This window comes from Jaculus jaculus, chromosome 5 (genome assembly GCF_020740685.1).
Source record: "Jaculus jaculus isolate mJacJac1 chromosome 5, mJacJac1.mat.Y.cur, whole genome shotgun sequence".
Classification (NCBI taxonomy): Eukaryota; Metazoa; Chordata; class Mammalia; order Rodentia; family Dipodidae; genus Jaculus; species Jaculus jaculus.
This window is the reverse complement of record NC_059106.1, coordinates 89,091,047-89,110,140: the sequence shown is the minus strand read 5'-3', so window position 1 is coordinate 89,110,140 and position 19,094 is coordinate 89,091,047. Positions and strand designations below refer to the sequence as shown.

Genomic DNA, 19,094 nt, shown 5'->3' with positions numbered 1-19,094 from the left:
GAATTTGAACTCCAAATTTCCTGCTTCCATTTCCTAAGTGCTGGGATTACAGGCATGTGCCATATTATCTAGCTTACTGTAATGTGTAAATTAATTTTGTAATTGAGAATTTTCAAATTATACATGTAAACTGCTCAGTAATGTTAGCCACTTAATGTCTTGGGCTTTATTTGTACATGTACTTGGTTAAAAATTACTTATACTATTTACATATTAGGTCTAATTAACTTCATTTCTGAAATTACTTCTAAATTGCTATTCATTTGGTTTTCAGGCATGCACTGGCATTGAAAACATTGATGAAGCTATAACAATGCTTGAACAAAATAATTGGGACTTGGTGGTAAGTACTTTCTTCATTCTCTGACCTGTATTCCAGCTTTATGAATTCTCAAATGTCTTTTAACTTACCTTTTGATGGTTCAGCATATCCTCATAACCTATCTAAAATTTATCTGAATGAATAAAATCAAATTGTCATGTTTTAAAGAAATTTATTTATTTGCAAGGGGGGGGAGGGAGGGAGGGGGGTGGTGGGGGGAGTAGAGACAGACAGAGAATGGGTGTGCCAGGGCCTCCAGCCACTGCAAGCAAACTCCAGATGTGTGTACCCCCTTGTGCATCTGGCTTATGTGGGTCCTGGGGAATTGAACCTGGGTCTTTTGGCTTCATGGGCAAATACCTTAACTTCTAAGCCATTTCTCCAGTCCTCAAATTGTCATTTTTAATAGGAAATAATAAGTGTTAAATTACTGATTTTTGAGTATGTAGATAATTGAAGTGATTTTAAAGCTGTTTTCCTCTTACTGTGTATCCTGATCAGCTTTCTCTATGGTATTTTGGTGGACTTGTGTAGAAGAAAAGTCAGAGTGGCCTTAATGGAAAGCTGTAGTTGGTGATAGTCCTTTATTCATGTGGTGGTCACTGGAAATTATTCTATTTTACAGTTATTAAGACTGACAAGTTACTGTGATTTCCTTCTGAACTTTGGGAATTTTATCAAAGTAGTGGCTTTGTTTCTTCATACTTTTTAAGTAACTCAAAATGGAAGGCATAGCATAATATTAAATATTCATGCTAATTTTAAAGCAAACCAAAAATAAATTGGAATGAGGGAGAAAGGGAGAGAATGGGCGAGCCAGGGCTTCTTGCCACTGTAAATGAACTCGAGATGCATGCACTATTTTGTATATGTATATCTGGGTAAATGCAGGTACTAGGGATTCGAACTTTGGCTGTCAGGCTTGCAAGTAAGTACCTTAAATGCCACACTGCTTTTCCATCCCAAGACTTACTTACTTTATTTATTTATTTATTTATTTATTTATTTATTTATTTATTTATTTATTTATTTTGAGGTAGAGTCTCACTCTAGCCCACGCTGATCTGGAACTTACTCTGTAGTCCCAGGTTGGTCTTGAACTCAAAACAGTCCTCTTATCTCTGCTTCACAAATCTGGAATTAAAGGTATACATTACCATGCCTGGCTATATATAAACTAATTTCATAGTCTATATTTTCACTTACTATTACATGAACATTTTATGACCATTCATTTTATTTATTTGCATATTTATTTATGAGTTGAGAGAAAGAGAGAGAGACAGAGAGAATGCACATGCCAGACCCTCCTGCCACTATAAATGAACTTCAAATACATGCACTACTTTGTATATCTGGCTTTACATGGGTACTTGGGAATCAAGCCCAGGCTGTCAGGCTTTAAAAGCAAGCACCTTTAACTTCTGAGCTATCTCTTCAGCCCATGACTATTCATTTAAAAAAAAACATTTGCATAGGCTTTTATATGTTGTTGTGTAATAATTAACCAACCATTCTTCTGTTGAACATTAAGATTTTGTAATAATTTGCTATTGTGACCATTATTGTAGAGACTGTTTTTACACATACATTTTGCATGTTTAATCTACTTTTCTGTAGAAGAAAGTGAATAAATTTGACTCATAATTAAACTCGGTCAGATTACATTGTATGTATTTATAGGACTTTTGAATAATTAGAATGTAATGAACTTCCAGATGGTTTCACTCACTTAAATTTCTACCAGTTATATATATTTTTGTAATTGCTGTTTTATTGAAAACAATGCTAATATCTTTTGTATTTTGGCAGTTGGGAAAATTGAGAAGTATTTCTATTGCTTAGCCATTGTTATATGTTGTAAAGAAGCATGGGGATGTGATGAGAGTCATCAGCTTAATTGAAGTAATGCCCTGAGGTTTTTCATGTGCATTATTTGTTTAGTTTGTCTAGTTTTGAGGAATTTTTTTAGTCAACCTGGTTACAGGGTAGGTTCAAAAGCCCACCAATCCACTCTCTCAGAAAACTGTTTAGGGTGCCATTTTGTCTGTTGGTCTCTTCTTTGTTGCAGCCTTCCCCTTCTCAATGAAAGTCATGTCAAAGTCATCACTGGATTGACTGCTTTTTTTATTTAATGTTAAAAAAATTTGTTTTACTTTGGTTGCATATGTGGCTGTGTGGGTGTGGATGGGTATGGGTACACCAAGGTTTCTTGTTACTGCAAATGAAAACCACAAACAGGCATCACTTTTTGTGGTCTGGCTTTTGGGTGCTAGGGATTGAACCTGGGCACGCAGGCTTTGAAGGTGAGTGCCTGTAACCACTGAGCCATTTCTGCAAATCCAACTTTTAATTAAATAATTTTTAAACCTTTTTATTGATAACTTCTATGCCTATAGCCATCTTTTTATTTTTAATGGAATGTTGGCTGTATAAGGTATTAAGTTTTGAGATGGGCACTTTTTACTAAAGAATAGCAAGTTGAACAGTAATAATAATAATAATAATAATAAACAAATATTTTAGTCAATGATTGCTTCTCTTTCTATATTTTTTTAGAAATCATCTGTTATCTAACTTATTTATATGTCTATATATATAAATATAAAATATCCACAAAAGATACCCATGACTTCGCTTGCACTGATGAGACAAGTAAGAGATAAACATGAATTCTGAATCATTACTAAGAGTACTTATATTGTTTTTCTTTGTTGGAGGAATAGAGTAACTAAGCTTGTTTGTGGATATGGGTTTTTATTTTATATTTTTGGTAGTTAGTCTTCTTGAGAAGCTGAGAGCCAGTAATTCTTTTATTCTGCTATTGTCTTTAAAAAGCTTAAAAGAGGCTGCTAAAGCTAAAACCACTTTCAATTTCACATTTCATTCTCAAGTTCATGTTTTTAAAATATATCTATACTTTTTTTTTGGATAAATTTTACCAAGGATCAAAAAATTTAAAAGAGAGCTGGAGAGATAGCTTAGTAAGATGAGGTACTTGCTTGCAAAGCCTAACAACCCAAGCTCAATTCCCCAGTGCCCACATAAAGCCAGATGAACAAGGTGGTGTATGCATCTGGAGTTTGTTTACAGTACGTAGGGGCCCTGGTATGCCCATTCTGTCTGTCTCCTTTCTATCTCTCTGCTTGCAAATAAATAAATAAATAAATAAATAAATAAATAAATAAATAAATAAATAAATAAAATAACTTAAAAGAGAGAAGTGGAAGAGTCACCCTAGATGATGGTGCAAAGGAAGACTGAGAGCAATGGACTGTAAGTTTTTGATGTGGAAATTAATAATAGCATGTGAGTATATGGGTATCTGTATTCTTTTTTCTTCCTACTGGCCTGTGTTCACTAGTTTTAAAAAAGTTAAAACAGTTATTATCTGTGAATATTTTCTCAAACTAGCTTATCTAGAGTATTGCAAAAGAATTTTCCCATGTAATTTTGAACAACTGAATAGTAAGTTGTTTTCTTATGTATTTCCAACTTGCTTGATTTTGGAAATTATTGTTAAATAGTACTTCTCCCATTTTCTCTATATCTTTCTTCCTATTTTCTCTCTCCTCATTTTCTTCTCTGTCTTGGGAATCTTAGGGATTGAATCCAGGGTTTTGCTTATCCTGTGCAAGCTTCCTACCACTGAGCTGTCCTTAGTCCTTCACAGGCTTAAACTTTATTATTTAAATAATTTTATCTCCTAGCTGTCCTTTTCCTGTAATATATTTCCCATTTTTATCATCATCAAAGATTGTTGTGCTTTTTCTGCTCTGTGCTCTTTTAATCTTCTTCTGTTTTCATATGCACACATTTTATGTTGTGTTTTTTTAATGTAAACAAGCATTTCATTTTATTTATGTATTTATTTAATTTAATTTTTTTTTTTTTTTTTGAGGTAGGATCTCCTGCTATCCCAAGCTGACCTGGAATTCACCTATGTACTCTCAGGCTGGCCTCATACTTAGAGTCATCCTCCTGCCTCTGCCTCCCAGGTGTTGGAATTAAAGGTGTGTGTCACCATGCCCGGCTTTACAACAAGTATTTCAGATAGTACGTTAGTAGTTCAATCTTTTTAAAAAAATTTTTTTTGTTCATTTTTATTTATTTATTTGAGAGCGACAGACAGAAAGAGACAGAGAGAGAGAGAGAGAGAGAGAGAGAGAGAATAGGTGCGCCAGGGTTTCCATCCACTGCAAATGAACTTTAGACGTGTGTGCCCCCTTGTGCATCTGGCTAACGTGGGTTCTGGGAAATTGAGCTTCGAACCAGGGTCCTTAGGCTTTACAGGCAAGTGCTTAACAGCTAAGCCATCTCTCCAGCCCATAGTTCAATCTTTAATGGAACGTTAATATGTTATATTCTGTATTTTTTCTGTATGTTATGTTTTGTTTCTAAATTAAGATTGCATTTTATGGGTCTTATAGAACACTTTCCATAATTTCAGTTTTTAAACTTGAATGTCTGTTAAATTTCTTATCCATATCACTTGGACCTTCCATTATTTTTGTGTAGAATTTACTATATGTTTTAAAGGAACATTTAAAAATGTGTAAGGTGTAGATCCTTCAGTAGATCAATTGGTATAACAGAGGACTATAAAAATGTGTAACAGTATAGCATATCTATATAAACATGTAACTGACTGATTCTATTTTATGTTGCTGTACTCTATTATAGGTGCTAAGGTAACATATGAAGAATGCATATTGTGATATTCAGCTTCTCATTGCTATATAAATATGTGAGATGGCCAACTTAAAAAGGAAAGGTTTATTTTGCCTTATAATTTGGAGGATTAGTCTATAGGTGGTTGGCCCTATTAGTTTTAGACGTGTGGTAAAGTAACACATCTGGTTCTGTTTAAACTTATTTTATAATGTGGATAATGGCCAGGAAAGATGCTGTGCTGTTTGTTTCACAGATCTTTTCTTTGTATGCATATTCTGTGTACATAAGTACTTACACATTTTTAATGTTTGCCAGCATTTATTGTCATTTGATTTCTTTTTTAAAAAGTTTTTTGTTGTTTTTTTTTTCTTTTATTTTTTTAAATTTTTATTAACATTTTCCATGATTATAAAATATATCCTATGGTAATTCCCTCCCTCCCCACCCCCACACTTTCCCATTTGAAATTCCATTCTCCATCATATTACCTCCCCATTACAATCATTGTAATTACATATATACAATATCAACCTATTAAGTATCCTCCTCCCTTCCTTTCTCCACCCTTTATGTCTCCTTTTCAACTTACTGGCCTCTGCTACTAAGTATTTTCATTCTCACACAGAAGCCCAGTCATCTGTAGCTAGGATCCACATATGAGAGAGAACATGTGGCGCTTGGTTTTCTGGGCCTGAGTTACCTGACTTAGTATAATCCTTTCCAGGTCCATCCATTATTCTGCAAATTTCATAACTTCATTTTTCTTTAAAGCTGAGTAGAACTCCATTGTATAAATGTACCACATCTTCATTATCCACTCATCTGTTGAGGGACATCTAGGCTGGTTCCATTTCCCAGCTATTATAAATTGAGCAGCAATAAACATGGTTGAGCATGTACTTCTAAGGAAATGAGATGAGTCCTTTGGATATATGCCTAGGAGTGCTATAGCTGGGTCATATGGTAGATCAATGTTTAGCTGTTTTAGGAACCTCCACACTGTTTTCCACAATGGCTGGACCAGATTGCATTCCCACCAGCAGTGAAGAAGGGTTCCTTTTTTTCCACATCCCCGCCAACATTTGTGATCATTTGTTTTCATGATGGTGGCCAATCTGACAGGAGTGAGATGGAATCTCAATGTAGTTTTAATCTGCATTTCCCTGATGACTAGTGACGTAGAACATTTTTTTAGATGCTTATATGCCATTCATATTTCTTCCTTTGAGAACTCTGTATTTAGCTCCATAGCCCATTTTTTGATTGGCTTGTTTGATTCCTTAGTATTTAACTTTTTGAGTTCTTTGTATATCCTAGATATTAATCCTCTATCAGATATATAGCTGGCGAAGATTTTTTCCCATTCTGTAGGTTGCCTCTTTGCTTTTTTCACTGTGTCCTTTGTGGTGCAAAATCTTTGTAATTTCATTAGGTCCCGGTGGTTAATCTGTGGTTTTATTGCCTGAGCAATTGGGATTATATTCAGAAAGTCTTTGCCAAGACCAATATGTTGAAGGGTTTCCCCTACTTTTTCCTCTAGCAGTTTCAAAGTTTCCGGTCTGATGTTAAGGTCTTTAATCCATTTGGACTTAATTCTTGTGCATGGCGAGAGAGAAGAATCTATTTTCATCCTTCTGCAGATATTTATCCAGTTTTCAAAACACCATTTGCTGAAGAGGCTGTCTTTTTCTGCTATGAGTATTTTTGGCATTTTTATCGAATATCAGGTGGCTATAGCTACTTGGGCTTACATCTGGGTCCTCTATTCTGTTCCACTGATCTACATGTCTGTTTTTGTCCCAGTACCATGCTGTTTTTGTTACTATGGCTCTGTAGCATAGGTTAAAATCAGGTATGGTGATACCACCAGCCTCTTTTTTGTTGCTCAGTATTATTTTAGATATTCGAGGTTTTTTGTGATTCCAAATGAATTTTTGGATTGTTTTTTCTATTTCCATGAAGAAAGCCTTTGGAATTTTGATAGGGATTGCATTAAATGTGTAGATTGCTTTAGGTAAGATTGCCATTTTCACGATATTGATTCTTCCAATCCAGGAATAAGGGATGTTTCTCCACTTTCTAGTGTCTTCTGCAATTTCTCGCTTGAGTGTTTTAAAGTTCTCATTGTATAGATTCTTTACTTCCTTGGTTAGGTTTATTCCAAGGTATTTTATTTTTTTTTTTGATGCAATTGTGAATGGGAGTGATTCTCTGATTTCATCCTCTGTGTGTTTGTTGTTAGCATATATGAAGGCTACTGATTTCTGTGTATTTATTTTGTATCCTGCTACATTGCTGTAGGTTTTGATCAGCTCTAACAGCTTGCTAGTAGAGTCTCTAGGGTCCTTTATGTATAGAATCATGTCATCTGCAAATAATGATAACTTGATTTCTTCCTTTCCAATTTGTATCCCTTTTATGTGTGTCTCTTGCCTTATTGCTATGGCTAAGACTTCCAAAACTATATTAAATAAAAGTGGGGACAGTGGACACCCTTGTCTTGTTCCTGATTTTAGTGGAAAAGCTTCCAGTTTTTCCCCATTTAGTAATATGTTGGCTGTAGGCTTGTCATAAATAGCCTTTATTATATTGAGATATGTTCCTTCTATTCCCAGTCTCTGTAGGACTTTTATCATGAAGTGATGTTGGATTTTGTCAAATGCTTTCTCTGCATCTAATGAGATGATCATGTGATTTTTGTCCTTCAACCCGTTTATGTAATGTATTACATTTATAGATTTGCGTATGTTGAACCATCCCTGCATCTCTGGGATAAAGCCTACTTGGTCAGTGTGAATGATCTTTTTGATATACTCTTGTATTCTGTTTGCCAATATTTTGTTGAGAATTTTTGCATCTATGTTCATGAGGGAGATTGGTCTGTAATTTTCTTTTTTTGTTCTATCTTTGCCTGGTTTTGGTATCAGGGTGATGCTGGCCTCATAGAAGGAGTTTGGTAGAATTCCTTCTTTTTCTATTTCCTGGAAAAGCTTAAGAAGCAATGGTGTTAGCTCTTCCTTAAAAGTCTGGTAAAATTCAGCAGTGAATCCATCCGGGCCTGGGCTTTTTTTAGTTGGGAGATTATTGATAACTGTTCGGATCTCCATGTTTGTTATAGGTCTATTTAAGTGATTAATCTCATTTTGATTTAATTTAGGTAGGTCATATAGATCAAGGAAAACATCCATTTCTTTCAGATTTTCATACTTTGTGGAGTATATGCTTTTGTAGTATGTCCCTATGATTTTCTGAATTTCTCTGGAATCTGTTGTGATGTTACCTTGTTCATCTCTGATTTTATTAATTTGTGTCTCTTCTCTCTTTCTTTTGGTCACATTTGCTAAGGGTTTATCAATCTTGTTTATCCTTTCAAAGAACCAACTCTTTGTTTCATTAATTCTTTGGATTGTTCTTTTTGTTTCTATCTCATTAATTTCTGCCCTAATCTTTATTATTTCTTCCCGTGTACTGATTTTTGGTTTGCCTTGTTCTTCTTTTTCCAAGGCTTTAAGGCGAAGCATTAGGTCGTTTACTTGCAACCTTTCTAATTTCTTAATATAGGCACTTAAGGCTATAAATTTACCTCTTAGAACTGCCTTCATTGTGTCCCAGAGATTTTGGTATGTTGTGTTCTCATTATCATTTGACTCTATAAATTTTTTGATTTCCTTTTTGATTTCTTCATTGACCCACTTATCATTTAGTAGTGTATTGTTTAGTTTCCATGATTTTGTGTATGCTCTATAGCCTTTCTTGCTACTGATTTGTAGTTTAATTCCATTGTGGTCAGATAGAATGCAAGGAATTATTTCAATTTTCCTGAATTTGTTAAGATTTGCTTTGTGTCCTAATATATGGTCTATTTTAGGGAATGTTCCATGTGCTGCTGAAAAGAATGTATATTCGGCAGCCTTTGGATGAAATGTCCTGTATATATCTGTTAGGTCCATTCCTTCTATGACCTCATTTAGTCCAGATGCCTCTCTGTTTATTCTTTCCCTGGATGACCTGTCAATTGATGAGAGTGGGGTGTTAAAGTCACCCACCACCACTGTGTTTGGTGTTATCTGTGACCTTAGTTCTAATAGTGTTTGTTTGACGAATTTGGGAGCCCCCATGTTAGGTGCATATATGTTTAGGATTGTAATGTCCTCCTGTTGGAGTGTGCCCTTAATCAATATAAAGTGACCTTCCGTATCTTTCTTGACTAACGTCGGACTAAAGTCTACCCTGTCTGATATTAGGATAGCAACCCCTGCTTGTTTTCTAGGCCCATTTGCTTGAAACACCGTCTTCCAACCTTTCACCCTAAGATAATGTCTATCCTTTGTAGAAAGGTGAGTTTCTTGGAGACAACAAATTGTAGGATCCTGCTTTTTAACCCAGTCTGCAAATCTATGTCTTTTCGTTGGGGCATTGAGACCGTTGATATTAAGAGATATTATTGAAAGGTGTGTATTTATGTTTGCCATTTTTTTTGTGTTTGTGTGTTTCTGGTTCTACCTGTGTTCTCTTCTGTTAACTGGTATTTGAGTATAGCTTGTTTTTTCTAGGTTCCTTATATGTGTGCTTTTCCTTTTGTTCAGCATGGAGGATTCTATCAAGTATTTTCTGTAGAGCTGTTTTTGTCTTCAAATACTCCTTTAACCTGCTTTTGTCATGGAATGTCTTTATTTCTCCATCTATTTGAATGGATAACTTTGCAGGATAAAGTAACCTTGGTTGACAGTTGTTATCTTTCAGAACTTGGAATATATCGCTCCAAGCCCTTCTGGCTTTAAAAGTTTGTGTTGAATAATCTGCTGTAATCCTGATGGGCTTGCTTTTGTAGGTAACTTGATTTTTCTCTCTAACTGCTTTCAATATTTTTTCTTTGGTGTGTGTGTTTGGAAGTTTGATTATAATATGGCGAGGAGAGGTTCTTTCGGGGTTTTGTCTGGCAGGGGTTCTAAAGGCTTCCTGTATCTGTATTGGCACCTCTTTCCCAATTTGGGGGAAATTTTCCTCTATGATTTTGTTGAAGATGCCTACTATACCTCTGGAGTGGAGTTCTTCTCCTTCTACTATGCCCTGAATTCTTATATTGGATCTTTTCATAGTGTCCCGAATATCTTGAAATTCCCACTTATACTTTTCTATAAGTTTGTCTTTCTCTTTGGTGGACTGCATTAGGTCTGCCACCTGGTCTTCTAGCTTAGATATTCTGTCCTCTCCCTCATCCATCCTTCTGGTGAGATTTTCTATAGAGTTTTTTATTTCATTAACTGTGTTCTTCATTGCTAGTAATTCTGACTGGTTTTCTTTATTATTTCTGTTTCCCTATTTATGTCTTGTATTGCCTTCTTTATTTTATTAAATTGGTGTCCTGCCTCTTCTTTGATTCCTTTGATTTCCTCTTTGATTTCTTCTTTGATTGTTTTCATGTGTTCTTTGACCTCTTTGAACATATTTATAATTATTCTTTTGAACTCTTTCTCAGGCATTTCCTCTAACTCTCACTGGAGGACATTTCTGATGCATTAATACTTTTAGGTGGATTTATATCGTCTTGCTTTTTAGTGTTTCTTGTGTTATAATATTTATATTTTTGCATCTTGGATTAAGTTAATGCTTGGATTTTCTAGCTAGCTATGTATTCTTAGTTGTATCAATTGATTTGATGCAATATATTTTCAGGGTAGGACCTTAAGGTATTAGGTGTGGCTCTGAAGACTCTCAGAGTATCTACAAAGATGTTCTTAGGGGTTGAGTTTCCCTGCTGTAGGAGTATTCAAGCAGGCTGAGTGGAATAAAATACAGGTAGATTCTAAAATTTAACTAAACACTGCACATATTCAAACAAAAACAGCCCCGAGTATGTATGCAAGAGTAGTTATTATAATGACCAGATCCTCTATCAACAAAGAGGTTTAGATTTCTGGTCTGTTGAGGGATCCATGTCAGCTTGTGACCAAGTGAGACCCTTCCCTGGTGCAATCCCAGTTACCTTGGGTGATTTTGGTCTCAGTCAAGTTGCTGCCTGGGTCGTCGGGCTGCTGTTCTGATTTCTGGAGCTGGGCACTTGCTTTTCCTACGGGGCAAACTGAGCCGCTGCTGCTGCCTCTGCTGCTGCTGTAGCTGCCACTGCTGGAGCCACCACTGCTGCTGAAGCTGCTGCTGCTGTGTCCACTGCCGCTGCTCCCCCTGAAGCTGCTGCTGCGGGATCTGCCGCTGCTGCTGCTCCTGGGTCTGCTGCTGCTGGGGCTGCTGGTACAGGTGCTGGAGCTGCTGATGTTGCTCCCGAACTCTGCTCCTGCTTGGGTCCCGTTGTCAGCCCAAGTTGCCGTGGCTGTTTCCCGGGCCGCTGCTCTGTTCGCTGGAGCTGTGTTCATTCGGTGGGGGAGGGGAGGGAGGCCGCGTCTGCTCTGGTTGTCTTGCTGCTCCACGTGTTCTTCTACCTCCCGGTCTGCTCCTCCGTTGCTCGCTGCCGCTCTCCCCTCATGTTTCCCGAGTTGCGGAGAGCGCGGTGTGAGGGGAAGCGCCCGCACCTGGCTTTTCCTCCGGCTCCAGCCGAGTCTGGCGGTTTTCTGCTGCTCCGCGGCCGCGGCGGTTGGCCGAGCTGCTGGAGCCGTTTTTCCTGCCTGTGCAGGCTCTGGATGCTCTATAACTCTTGTACTTCTCCACTGCTGCTTTAATTTCCTATACACCTCACTTTTTAGTAAAAGTGTGTATTTTGCTGAGTTTTTTTGGTCTTTTTCCCCCCTTGGCTGCTTTGGCGTGGTACCTACGCCGCCATCTTAACCGGAAGTCACTTACACATTTTAATTTATTGAAGGAGTTTCATATATTTATGCACTTACATAATGATAATATATAAGTCTGTCATAGGCTCAGGGAAATATGTTTTGCACATTTGATAACTGAGAGCTTAGTGAAATAAAAGTATTATTATCCTAAACACAGTACATGTTAGTGTTCTGTGTTCTCAGGAAATGATCTTTGAACTTTGCATTGAATTTCTATTGTAGTTTACTGCCTGTGATGACACTGCTATTTTATAGAAGACTCTATTCAAAGTGCTAATATTTATCTTTAATTATATGTTCCAATTTAAGGTAAAAATTAAACAGTATGTGTTTATTTCCATTTCATCACTGAATTTCTAGTTCTTACTGATAATTTTGTACTAATGGAAGCTTATATTAGCCATATTCACTGAAGCATGAAGACCAAAGAAAGTTATATGCATAAAATCTATCTCATTTTTAAATTTCATTGATGTGCTTTGAGACATTTCCATTCTACCAGTTCTCATTTTTGAAGAAATATGTTTTAACAATTATCTTAAAATTTGATGGGACAGTTCTTTCACTACCCTATTCAAAATGTGGTTGTAGACATTCTGTAGTATGTACTACTATTTCTCTGCTTTAAAAAGTGTTATGAGTACCTGCAGTTTTATGAATGGTCTTAACTAGTGACATGAGTCTCTGTTCTCAGAAAGCAGTGGAGCATTTCATTTAGCACTGCCCTTCATCAGTGTTGTTCAGACACTGTTTATATCTGCACAGATGCTAGCTCTGACAAAAGGGAAGTTGCTCTGAAGAAAAGTATTTCCTACCTGTTTTTCTTTCTCTGCTGCGCTTATCTTGGTTTCTTTTGTCCTTAGGAACAATAAGCCTATTATTTACAGAAATAATTCAGTTTCTCAGGTTTTAACCAGACAATATCACTCCCTTCTACCATTTTTCCTTTCCTTTTTTTTTTTTTTGGTTTTTTGAGGTAGGCTAGCCCAGGCTGACCTGGAATTCACTATGTAGTCTCAGGGTGGCCTCGAACTCACGGTGATCCTCCTACCTCTGCCTCCCAAGTGCTGGGATTAAAGGCGTGCGCCACCACGCCCGGCTCCATTTTTCCTTTTCTTGAGGGCCTCTTTTGCTTGTTGCACATGTGAAGTGATTTATCTACATTATTTCATTTAATCCTTATGACAGTTCCAAAAGGTAGGTAGGTAGTATTTGAAGCAGGCAAGCATAAGGACAGACTGCTTCACTTAGACAAAAACACACTCTTTTCCTCATAGTGCACTTGAACAACATGCTGGGAACCTGAGACCATGATCTTCACCAGCTATGTGAATACCCTACTTCAGCCAATGAAATAGGTTTCTCTTCCCCTAGTGACCATTATTTGTGATGTGTTTCTATTCAGATATGTTCTTAAATAAATCTGGGATTGGATCACCAGGAGATCATCCAGCTTGGGTTTGGGTGCATGTGTAGTGAAGTAAGACAAACTGTGTCTCTAAGTGAACTTTTAGGGGGAGAATCCCCAATTTACCATCTTATCCCCATGCATAAGTAGGCATATATATGTTAAAATCAGATGCATCATGGGAAGTGACATGTAGTAGTGAATGCACTGAAGTACATGCTGAAAATACTTGGGAACAAAAATCAATTGCAACTGTACTGAACGTGTAGCTTTCTTTGGTTATCATTCATTATTCCCTAAACAATGCAGCTAAACAACTATTTATATCACACTTTGTATAGTATCTGTTATGGTAGGGTGATTTCCCAGAACCAAATCCCCACAGATACAAAGAGACATTTGTATTTACTCTTATTATTTAATTAAATTATTTCAGGTCTGGGAAGATGGCTCATTGGATCAAAGGAACTTGCTTGCAAAGTCTGCTGACCTCAGTGTGATTCCCCAACACCCATAACACCCAGACACAAAAAATGGCCCAAGCAGACTGGGGAGATGGTTAAGGCACTTGCCTGCAAGGCCTAAGGACCTTGGTTCCATTCCCTAGTACCTATGTATAGCTAGATGCACAAAGTGGCACATCCATCTGGAGTTCATCCTGGTGTGCCCATTTGTATTCTTTCTTTCTCTCTTTCAACATAAATAAATTTTTAAAAATGTGGCCCAAGTATCTAGTGTTTAATTGTAGCAGCAAGGGACCTTGGCATATATTCATGCATACATGCAAATAAACAGAAAGAATATTTCTATTACTACTTATAAACTACTGGCAACTGCCTGGAAAACGAGTTAAAGGCTTCATGATAATTCTGAAAGATATGTTACAGCCAAGTTTGCTTTGCTGGTAGAAATCACCCAACAAGTGCAGCTTCTGGGAAAAAGAAGTTTATTTTGGCTTACAGGGTTGAAGGGAAGCTCCATGATGGCAGGGGAAAACGATAGCATGGGCAGAGGGTGGACATCACCCCCTGGCCAACATAAAGTGGACAATAGCAACAGGAGAGCGTGCCAAACAATTGGCTTGGGGAAACTGTCTGTAACACTCATAAGCCTGCCCCCAACAATCCACTGCCTCCAGGAGGCATTAATTCCCAAATCTCCATCAACTGGGAACCTAGCATTCAGAACACCTAAGTTTATGGGGGACACCTGAATCAAACTACATTCCACCCCTGGCCCCATGAGCTGATAACCATACATGATATGTAAAACACAATGCATTCAGTCCAATTTAAAAGTTCCCATAGTTTTTAAGCAATCCCAACAATGCTCAACCATCCCCATAGTCCAAGATCTTTTAACTGAGCCATAATACCAAAATCCCCCCCCCCCCGCTTCAAAAAAAACATAAGGGCACAGAATAAACACACTGTAAAAAATAGCATTGGGCATAAAAAAGAAATATTCAAGCAATACGTGATTTAAAACAACCAGGACAAGCACCAAACACTGCAGCTCCAAGTCCAACAACTCTAGCCAGTGACAAATCTCCAAGTCCAGTAATTCTAACCAGTAACAATTCTCTGGCATTCCAATTCTGCACCTCCAGCTAGACTACTCACAGCCCTGGAAAATGTCATCAGGGCTGGCATCTCCTTAGCAGCCAACTCGTGGTCCTGGCATGTCCACTGGGTCTCCACTGAAATCCACGGTTCCTCCTCATGGCCCCAAGGGATCTCCATGCAGCCAACCAGCAGATCAGCTTCATACTACCTATGGCCTTTTCCAAAACACAAGACCATGTTGCAAACTCAGTGACCTTCTTTCCAGCATTTCCTATACTCCACAATACCAGCTGGGTTCCAATTTGTTAATCTGGGAGGGGGATAAAGCAGACTTTGAAGAACAGGACACTCTTTGAGCATTCAGGCCCCTTCAAAAGGGTCTACATTCTTCCTGTTGCCTCAGTGCAGGTCAGCTGGCCCAATCTCAAAGGTTGTAATCTCTGAAACAACTTGCAGGTGAATGAGCAGCAGTTTAGCCCCAAAGATTTCGTTTTTTTTTTCTGTGCCACATCCCCCTGCTCACACCAGTTCATTTTTATACAAAGCAACCCTGCACAACTTCTCAGGACACAGGCATAACAGCAAGCTTTTCACACAAGCAAAGTCCAAACAAAGCTCTTAGCCTCATAAGCCAAACCTTACAGTCCATAGTTCTTACTGCATTCAGGTCTTTAGGCTCTGACCAGGATAGTGTATCAAGTTGTACTTACTGTACTGGAGGGCATCTCGTAGGCCAAGGTTTCAAATCCTTCCACATTCCTCTTGAAAATCAGCTCCAAAAGGCCAAAGCCACATAGTCAGGTGTCTAGCAGCCATCCTGCTCCTTGGTACCACTTTACTGTTGCAGTCAGGTTCAAATTGCTGGAAGAAATCACCCAACCAAGAGCAGCTTGTGGGAAAAAGAGGTTTATTTTGGCTTACAGGCTTGAGGGGAAGCTCCGCGATAGCAGGGGAAAACGATGGCATGATCAGAGAGGGTGGACATCATCCCCTGTCCAACATAAGGTGGACCATAGCAACAGGAGAGTGTGTCAAACACTGGCATGGGGACACTGTCTATAACACCTTCCCTGCCCCCAACGATACAATCCCTTCAGGAGGCATTAATTCCCAAATTTACATGAGCTGGGAATCTAGCAGCCAGAACACCTAAGTTTATGGGGAACACCTGAATCAAATGACTACAACACAGTATAAATTATTTATGAATTGAATATGTAAAAGAAAATACAATTTTAAATTGTTTTATTTATAATGTTTTTTCATAACAATCAAATGCATTGTGTACTTAAAACATACTTTTTTATTTTTCTAAATAAGTTTGCCAGATATCCTTAAGGCTTTTTCATACATCCTTAGCTATTATTGACCTTTCCCTTATTCCTTCTTTTCTCTCCTCACCCTGCCCACGCTCCTCCCTTAAACTTCCCTCTCCTAGTATTCATACCTGTTCACTTCCGCATTTTATGCACTCTACATTTCTTAATGACCTTTTCCTCCTCCACTTGGACCCCTCTCTAGTTTCCTAGGCTTTTCATATATTCATTCCTACATGAATGCACATATTTTAATATTAGAAGCTAGAATCTGCATGCGAGAATATGTGGTATTTGTCTTTCTGAGCTTGGGTTTTCACTTACTATTTTGCAGTTCCATCCATTTTGCTAAGAATTTTACAATTTCATTTTTGTTTTTATCTTGTTTTATTTATTTTATTTTTATTTATTTGAGAGAGAGAGAGAAAGAGGCAGGTAGAGAAAGAGAATAGGAACACCAGGGCCTCCAGGCACTGCAAAAACAAACTCATGCCTGCAGTACCTTGTCATCTGGCTAACATGGGTCCTGGGGAATCAAACCTGGGTTCTTTGGCTTTGCAGGCAAGCAAACCTTAACTGTTAAGCCATCTCTCTGGCCCTACTTATTTATTTAAACAGAGGTTATAATCTTCTATCCCCTCACCCTGGTCCCAATTTCCCCAAGGGCCCTCTTCAGTGAGACTATTGGTATTCACTGTAGTGTAATTAAGACCTTCCTCAGTCTTTGTGGTAGTGATGCAGGCTGTGCTTCAGGGTATTCCTTCCCATCCTGTGCTTCTTACAATCTTATTGCCCCTTTTACAATAATCCCTGACCTTTGGTGGGCCCATTAGTAGTCAAATCAGATGATTTAGTGTTGAGTTGTCATTTGTAGCCTCTAAATTTCTGCTTCAAGGGGTTTTGCTTAACCACAGTGTCTGTCACAGTTTTTGTGGAGCTGGTTGTCAGCCTAGCAGGTGGAGCAATATTTGTGTCACTGCTTCTCTTGCAATTTCTCCTGGGCAGATGTGGTAGAGGTGGCATATCTCATTTTTTTTTTAATGGCTGAATAAAATTCCATCATCTGAAAGATGTACCATATTTTCCTTATCTGTCTTCTGTTGGTGAACATTTAGGTTAATTACATTTTCTTGTTACTGTGAATAGAATAGCAATAAACATGAAACTGGATCCTTGTCTCTGACTCTAAAAATATCAACTCCAAATGGATAGAACACCTTAGAACCTGAAACTCTAAAACTCATTTTTTGTAACTGGTCATGTCACCTTAGGCGGTACTTATAACTACCTTCTACTACTCATTATGTATTTTCCCCACCTTCAGCAAGTTCTTCAGCAGGTCTTGGTTATTTACCCAGAGGGGTGATGTATACCTTCATTCCTGAAGGATCTGGGCCATTTATCACACTGCTTTGATTGAGTTGTTTAGTTTCTCATTAACCTTGATAATAGGATATGATAATACCAAGAGGTGCCCTAATGGATTTCCTGAATTCCAGATATACTCTTTCTAACCTCCATTGTAGAGGAGGAGTACAAGTTCACTCTGGGAGTCTGGATCAATCACCCCAGCTAACACTAACTCCTTTCTTAGCCTTTTGTCTTAGGGGCATCAGAAGCCCAAGGTGGCCAGGGGGATGTCTTCCAGTTTAATGCAGTGTTCTTTGTGCCTCCTATCAAAGCACTCCCCTCTCTGGACCAAGACCCTTAGGCCAGCAGAGAATAAGGTTATGGGAGCAGGAAGTAAAAATTTGGTCAATAGGTCACTTGGGGTGATGGCAAGCAGTACCATTCCCATTTTTGCCTTTTGATTCCTGGTCCCATGAATTCAGGCTATAGGAGAAAGAGTACCATATATAGGACAGAGATTCAGAGCATATGCAGCCTGGTGGAAAACTCTGCTCCAGCCTTCCTTGCTATTGCCACCTAGTTGGCAATGCAGTTGTTTCTTTTAGAGACCTTTTGGCCATTCTATTAAGCCAGCTGCTTCATGGTGTGAAGCATGTTGTTGCAGTCAGGTTTGCATTGCAGGTAGAATCACCCAACTAAGAGCAGCTTGTGGGAAAGAGCTTTATTTTGACTTACAGGCTTGAGGGGGAAGCTCCATGATGGCAGGGAAAATGATGGCATGAGCAGAGGGTGAACATCACACACTGGCCAACATAAGGTGGACCATAGCAACAGGAAAGTGTGCCAAATACTGTCAAGGGGAAACTGGCTATAACACCCGGAAGCCTGCCCCCAGCAATCCACTGCCTCCAGAAGTCATTAATTCTCAAACCTCCATCAGCTGGGATCCTAGCATTCAGAATATCTCAGTTTATGGGGGACACCTGAATCAAACCACCACATTCTGCCCCTGACCTCCATAAACTGATATCCATATATAACGTAAAATACAATGCATTCAGTCTGACTTTAAAAGTCCCCATAGTTTTTTTTTTTTTAAATCAATTCCAATGATGTTCATACATCCCCATATTCCAAGGTCTTTTAACTGAGCCATAATACCAAAAAATTCCCCCTAAACTCATAATGGCACAGAATAAACATTCGCACTGCAAAAATTGGCATAGGGCATAGCAAAAAAATATTTAACCAATACAAGATTTGAAACAACCAGGGCAAACATCAAACTCTGTGGCTTCAAGTCCAACAGCTCTAGTTAGTGACAAATCTCCAAATCCGAGAATTCTAACCAGCAGTAAGCCTCTGGCATTCCAATTCTGCCCCTCCAGCTAGGCTACTTACGGTCCTGCCAAACTTCACTGTGGCTGGCAGCTTTCCTTAGCAGCCATCTTGTGGTCCTGGCATCTCCACTGGGTCTCCACTGCAACCCACAGTTCATCCTCATGGCCCCAAGGAGTCTCCATGCAGGCATCCATCAAACCTGCTTCACACTGCCCATGGCCATTTCCAAAACACAAGACCATGTTGCAAAATCAATAACATTCTCTTTCCTGTGCATTTCTTATATTCTACAATACCAGGTAGGGTGCCAGCTTGTTAATCCAGAGGGGAATA

At 38.4% G+C, this 19,094-nt stretch overlaps 1 protein-coding gene across 1 annotated transcript in view; it reads left to right on the top strand.

Annotated features, from left to right (window-relative positions):
- The window catches only part of Faf1 (Fas associated factor 1), a 419,279-nt gene that overhangs the window by 38,817 nt on the left and 361,368 nt on the right, over positions 1 to 19,094 (top strand). Inside the window, exon 2 of the mRNA XM_004663235.3 lies at positions 275 to 343. Coding sequence (XP_004663292.2) covers positions 275 to 343 — 69 coding nt within the window. The remainder of the gene's footprint in view (positions 1 to 274; positions 344 to 19,094) is intronic.